The following is a 5,604-nucleotide window of genomic DNA, read 5'->3' on the forward strand; positions in this document are numbered from 1 at the left end:
GGTGGAAGCACTTCCTCCGGGTTCAAGTGTTCTGGGTCCTGAATCATTCACCTTGTGAATGACTGGGTAGTGATTCCGGATGCAACCATCCTTCCCGCATCTCTGCTTTGATCTACATCTTCCCAATGAGAATACAAAATTTGTAGACGCAATACTGTATGTCGGGATTCCTTTACAGGAGCTAATTCATGCTATCAACCGTGGTGGCCGGGGACATCAGGGCCACAAACAAATGTAGACGATCACATGACACAACCGGTATATAAAAATGATGGCAATTCGAACAATTTATTCAATTTCCACGTGGCTATGAGTCATTGTCATAGCTTTATTGCCTAATCTAATAATCATCCGCATTTATGAATACAATTTCAAATGACTGATAAAGGCCTCTTGTGGCATAAGAGGAACAAAAGTTTGGATCATAGGAAATCACCCTAAATCCGAGATGATAGAGGTCTTGGAGGATGCTCCAAAATTCCGAGGGATATCTATCAACACCATGTAGTTCAAGACCCAATTGCATGGCATTGTTCAGAGCACCACTGAAAGAATGATAGTTAAGTATTTACAGGAGATCGTTTCTCAAATTGTCAATCTACCTTTTAATCCAAACCGGCAATGCTTCCAATTCTGCAGATTCAATATCAACCTAAAGAGAGCCAAATGAGTGAAAGAGGTTTTTGATCGCAAATGACCTATATTCAAGGACTAACTCGGTCTGCCAACTCAAATTTGTTGGTCGATCAAATGATAAATGAAAATAAAAGTTCAATAAAATGAATAAGTTTTTCATCTTGAAGTGCTGGGAATGGAATTCCCAGCAATAGTGGTAAGGAAGTCTGCAAAACCTGGTCATTCAATGGAAACGTACGAAAATATTAAAATAACACGGTGAATCGTGCGAAGAAGTCCACATTCAACTCTGCTTTTCCTTTTTTTCATGCAATCAAGGTTTCTTGGCAATGGCAAAACATACCTTTAAGTAAGTGATGCGAGAGTTCTGATGACCATTTTTAATGAGCAATTCACCAAGTTGAATCCCTCCTACACCAATCTTGGCCACTTCAAATAGTAATTTGGGATTAGTATTTTCTTGCATCGTTTGTGTGTTTCTGACGTCATAGCCAAATACAGAGCAGCATAAAATAAATCAAAAAAATGTTATCCAAACTTGCAAAAAGGCGAGACCTTGATGATTTACCAAAGAAAGCCATTGATTCATCAAATGAGACTTGATCCGACAACCCAAAGGAATAAACCAAACAATTAGATGGGTCAATATCATCAAGACAAATGTATTTGTGCCCGTTGTTGCATCTGCCCGTCCAAAATCCACGACCTACAAAAAAGTTGATGAAAAACAAGTGCCAACATATTTGGGGTAGGGGGGTAAGGGGGGAAGCCCGGGTACATTCAAGAGGGAGTTCAATGCACAAGTCCACAGCCCACACCACACCCTAGCACCCCAAATAGAAATACATTGGAGGAATTATTATCAATGAGAATGGGGAACAAGAACCCGAGATTGTCATAATTGACTTGAGGGTCATTGCCAAAGCGAAGTATAATAGGGGTCGCTGGCCTCAAAATCGATGGATTTTCGGTGGGGTTGAGCAAGGAGTTCTCCAGACATAGAGATGTACAGTGCGCTAGGCCAGACAACAACAGGGCAATTTGTACTAGTTCTTCTGTAAGTCAAAAAGCGTTATTTTTGTTAAAACATTGTTATTCAAATCACTGAAATTGAACACTAACGTTATTTTCATCATGTTGTCATATTTTGTTATCAAAGTGGGTATGTAAGTTAAAGAATACCGCGAAATGTTGCAAAATGGCCAATGTACCACACTATTATTTTTTTTAAAAAAATGTTGATTTGGTTTTTCACGGGCTTTTCTAACAGTTACGGGGAATGTAATCCCCACTAACATTAAAATGAGGGGTTATAATTCGTCTATTTATTACCTTTCAATCTTTATATGATATTTGGTCTAACAGCGAATTTGAGTTGGCAGACCGAGCCGAGTCCTTGAATGTAGGGTTGATCTGGAATGCTATCTATAAACTTGTCCAAGTCTGACTTGAAAGATGCAACCGGATCAACAAGGCCTACGTATTCCCTACGAATATTAGAGGGAAGCAAATTAAACAATGAAGGAGCCCTAGAAAGAATAGATGTGGACTTCATTGTTTGAACTAGCCTGGATTCTCGAGGGCTTGAAGGTGCTCTCAAATTAAGCCTCTACGGTCACTAGAATTGACCCTAAATCCTGGGTTGGGACAAAGCTCATGAATGCCTTTGAAAACGTACAGTATCATATACCTTTCGTACCTTCTCTGAACACTGTACAGTCCCAACTTTTTTAATCTCTCCCAATATGAGAGCTCACTCAATCCTAGTGAAACATCTGTGGGCTTGTTCAACCTTTTGCAAACCTAGTGAACTCATTGGAGCCAAAATGGGTGAAGCATATTCAAGATGTGGTTGAACAATCGACTTGTACAGAGTTAACATCATGATGCTGTCTCTGGACTTAAACATGTGATATATCCAACCACACATTTGAAAAGCTTTAACCACCTTCAACTGAATATGCTTATCGAACTTTCCATTGTTTTACAGGACTACACCTAAAACTTTCATAGATGAGACCTGCTCAATGTCTTTACCTCCATTATCTGCAAGAGGAGTATTTAAAGGTCAGAGTTGACCCAAACGTCATTGAGCGGAATTTCATTCCGTTCAGGGCCACATTACTCTCAGAAACCTAAGAGTAGATTCTTTCTAAGCTCCTTTGCAAGGCTAATGGAATCTTGACCATTCCTACCAGAAAGTAACTTTGTATCGTCAGCATAAGAAGTGAGACTGGCAGTAATACTAAGCCTTTGAAGCGGGGCAACGAATATTAGAAAAAGGAGGGGCCCTAAGATGGAGGCCTGGGGAACACCTGACTTGACATCATGTATGTCACTAGGGGATCCCTCGAACTCAACGATTTGCTTCCTATTCTGAATGAAGCTTCTTATCCAATTGAGAACTTTGCCTTGGAGCCTAATGTCATGAAGTCCACTTAACAAAAGGCCATGACCTACTTTATCAACGGCCATGGCAAAATCAAGAGAGATAACATCAACTGACTTATGCCTTTCAAGTCCCTCAATAACCTGCTCAATCAGTTGGGTAACCATGCTAAAATGCGCTCGAAACCCGTGCTGGCTTCAAGAAATTCAACAAGTTTGAACTTCATGATCTTCTCAAACACTTTCGCAATATTCGAAGTGAGGGGAATTGGCCAAATGTGGAGCAACTTATCTCCCCCTTTAAAAAAATTGGAAGAACATGAGCTTGAGCTAACTTTAGTGCAGAGGGAAACTTGCCCTGATCCAAGATGCAACGCATCAATTACAAGAAAACAGAAGCAATAACCAGTGAGCATCTCAACAGACACTGAGATGTCACACCATCAGGACCAGGAGAACTTGAATGCCTCAAGTCCCTGATGACCGCTAAAGCATCATGATCTGTAACTATGAGATCATCAAATTGCTCAATTTGACTAACGTCATCAATCCCAACACACTCGTAATTGGAACAATGAGCTGTTGCTTCTAAACTTAATGGGGTTGAAACACTCGAGATAATTCATCTTCGCTTCTACGGGAAGTCCAAGATGGGAAGCATAAGGAGTGGGAGGGAAGATGCTAAATGGGTCAAGGAAGTGGGGTGGGATGGGATTAGGTTTACGAATAGGGTCAACTATATAACTAGGAGACTGAGCTTGCCTGTTCCTTTGTTTCATGTCTCCCTTCTGCGTGGACAGAGGTACACTGTACATGAACTCATGGACTGACGGCACATGTACGGATGGAAAAAAGGACAATCTACCTTTGAACATCCCTTCTTCTAATTGTACATCTCAAGGCCGAAGTTTTTGACATCATTTGGGGTGGTCAACCTGACAGCCTTTTCCTTCATCAGGACAAGGCTGCTTTCGATAAACTGGACAGACTTTTTTCTCCACAACTGTCTTTCCTTTCTCTACTATAAGTGGAGACACCTCTTCAATTTCTACATTGGTCAAATCAGTCGCCTTCTCCACTACTGGGTGAGCCTGTTCTTCAAGCAGCACCCTGGTTTCTTTGACAGCTATTTCAGATTGATGGAAAACATCAGCAGATGTTTTGTAATATGTTTGCAATCTATTTCATACCTGTGTGTACTTTTTTCAAAAATGTTTCCTATTTTAGCCAACCATAGCCAACCAAAGTTGGGGTTTTCGGATTTTTCAAAATCACCAGATTTCGAGGTTCTTTTTGCCGTAAATCACCAATCACAAGGCGCAAAATTTTGGTTGTCATCTGGCCCCCAAACGAACACACGTTGAGCAATCCAACGACTTCACAGTTTTCACAAGACTTCAACATAGATTTTCTTACACATTTTGATAAACACCGTTCCATGACCTATCGTTCATCCTGTACATCATTTATCCATATCATATTAGGATGATGTACTCGGTTGTGCACGGAACACTTGGTGGTTGGTTTTTTTTCTTGAATTCTCTCTTTCTTCCAACTTTTTCGTGTTTTTTTATGCCTATACTCTTTCTAACACATTGTGTTTTCGAGTGCCAGCATTGATAAACAATAAACATAACTGTTCAACAAATACATCCAAATATCAACACTGCCACAAATAGGGTCACTTTTGGTCCGTCTGCCAATCAAACCCGGAACAATCTCGAAGTCTAACCATCAACTAGAGACCCTGGATGCAGAGACCCGCGAGGTTGAGTATACGTCATCAAATTCGAGCGATCTGATTGGCTGCCAATTGCCAACGAACATGGGCTTTGTTTGGAAACTTTCTCAACAGGGAGTCCGTCACTTCCAAAAAGACCTAACATGTTTGCATTGCATAAAAAGGCAAAGTTTTGAATGGTTTATGACACATTCGATTCTCCTTGGGTTCAACCAACATATTCTACACCATTAAAGTGTCTTTTGCCATTAGAATTGCATTAGTACGCTATTTCTCAATAAAATATAGCTGTCACGCTGATTTCTCGTATGCTGCCAGTGTCAATTTGGACTAAAGCACTTCAAAAAAGCAAGTACAACCATATTCAACAAATGAAATTGTAAAGTATATGGAACTTGTTTCTTCAGAGACTCTGCAAATTCACATGCCATAATGTTAATTTGAATAATCTAATGAAATATGTTTGCAATCTAATCTTATAAAAAATGGGTTCATAAAGTATTTAGAAAGTAACAATGCTATTTTTAATAATCTAAATTACCATATCCATGAATCAGCTTGTCTTGGAGTAAAATTTCGCAGTGTCCTTGAAAAAAATCTTCCATGGTGCTTGTAATGACAGTACTTTTTCTTATACAGCGCATCAATTCGAAATCTGTTTGGAAACTTTTTAGTTCATCTAATTGCTTACTTTTTTGAAGTGGAGCCACTAGTCAAACCTCGCGCGTCTCTGACCAAGGTCTCTACCATCAACCAACTGGAAGTGGGAACCCTGAACAGACACTACAGCGTTGGATTTATTTTGATTTGTTCGAATTTCCGTGATTCAAAGAGTTGAG

General features: G+C 39.9%; 1 protein-coding gene across 1 annotated transcript; it reads right to left on the reverse strand.

Annotated features, from left to right (window-relative positions):
* Positions 1–309: 309 nt before the first annotated feature.
* Positions 310–2,002, reverse strand: LOC131882289 (uncharacterized). The gene is made up of 3 exons (XM_059229391.1): positions 980–2,002; positions 603–652; positions 310–545 (listed from the first exon to the last, which is right to left on the reverse strand). The coding sequence occupies exons 1-3, from the start codon at positions 1,100–1,102 to the stop codon at positions 341–343; spliced, it is 378 nt and encodes a 125-aa protein (XP_059085374.1). The 5' UTR covers positions 1,103–2,002; the 3' UTR covers positions 310–340.
* Positions 2,003–5,604: the final 3,602 nt, after the last annotated feature.

The sequence above is a fragment of the Tigriopus californicus genome, chromosome 6 (assembly GCF_007210705.1).
Source record: "Tigriopus californicus strain San Diego chromosome 6, Tcal_SD_v2.1, whole genome shotgun sequence".
Taxonomy (NCBI): Eukaryota; Metazoa; Arthropoda; class Copepoda; order Harpacticoida; family Harpacticidae; genus Tigriopus; species Tigriopus californicus.

Excerpts from the sequence above, each read along its gene's own strand:
- LOC131882289 (XM_059229391.1), bottom strand. The coding sequence starts at position 1,102 with ATGCAAGAAAATACTAATCCCAAATTACTATTTGAAGTGGCCAAGATT. Across the intron at positions 653-979 it reads CTCGCATCACTTACTTAAAG|GTTGATATTGAATCTGCAGA; the intron begins GTATGTTTTGCC and ends GGCTCTCTTTAG. Across the intron at positions 546-602 it reads TTGCCGGTTTGGATTAAAAG|TGGTGCTCTGAACAATGCCA; the intron begins GTAGATTGACAA and ends TCATTCTTTCAG.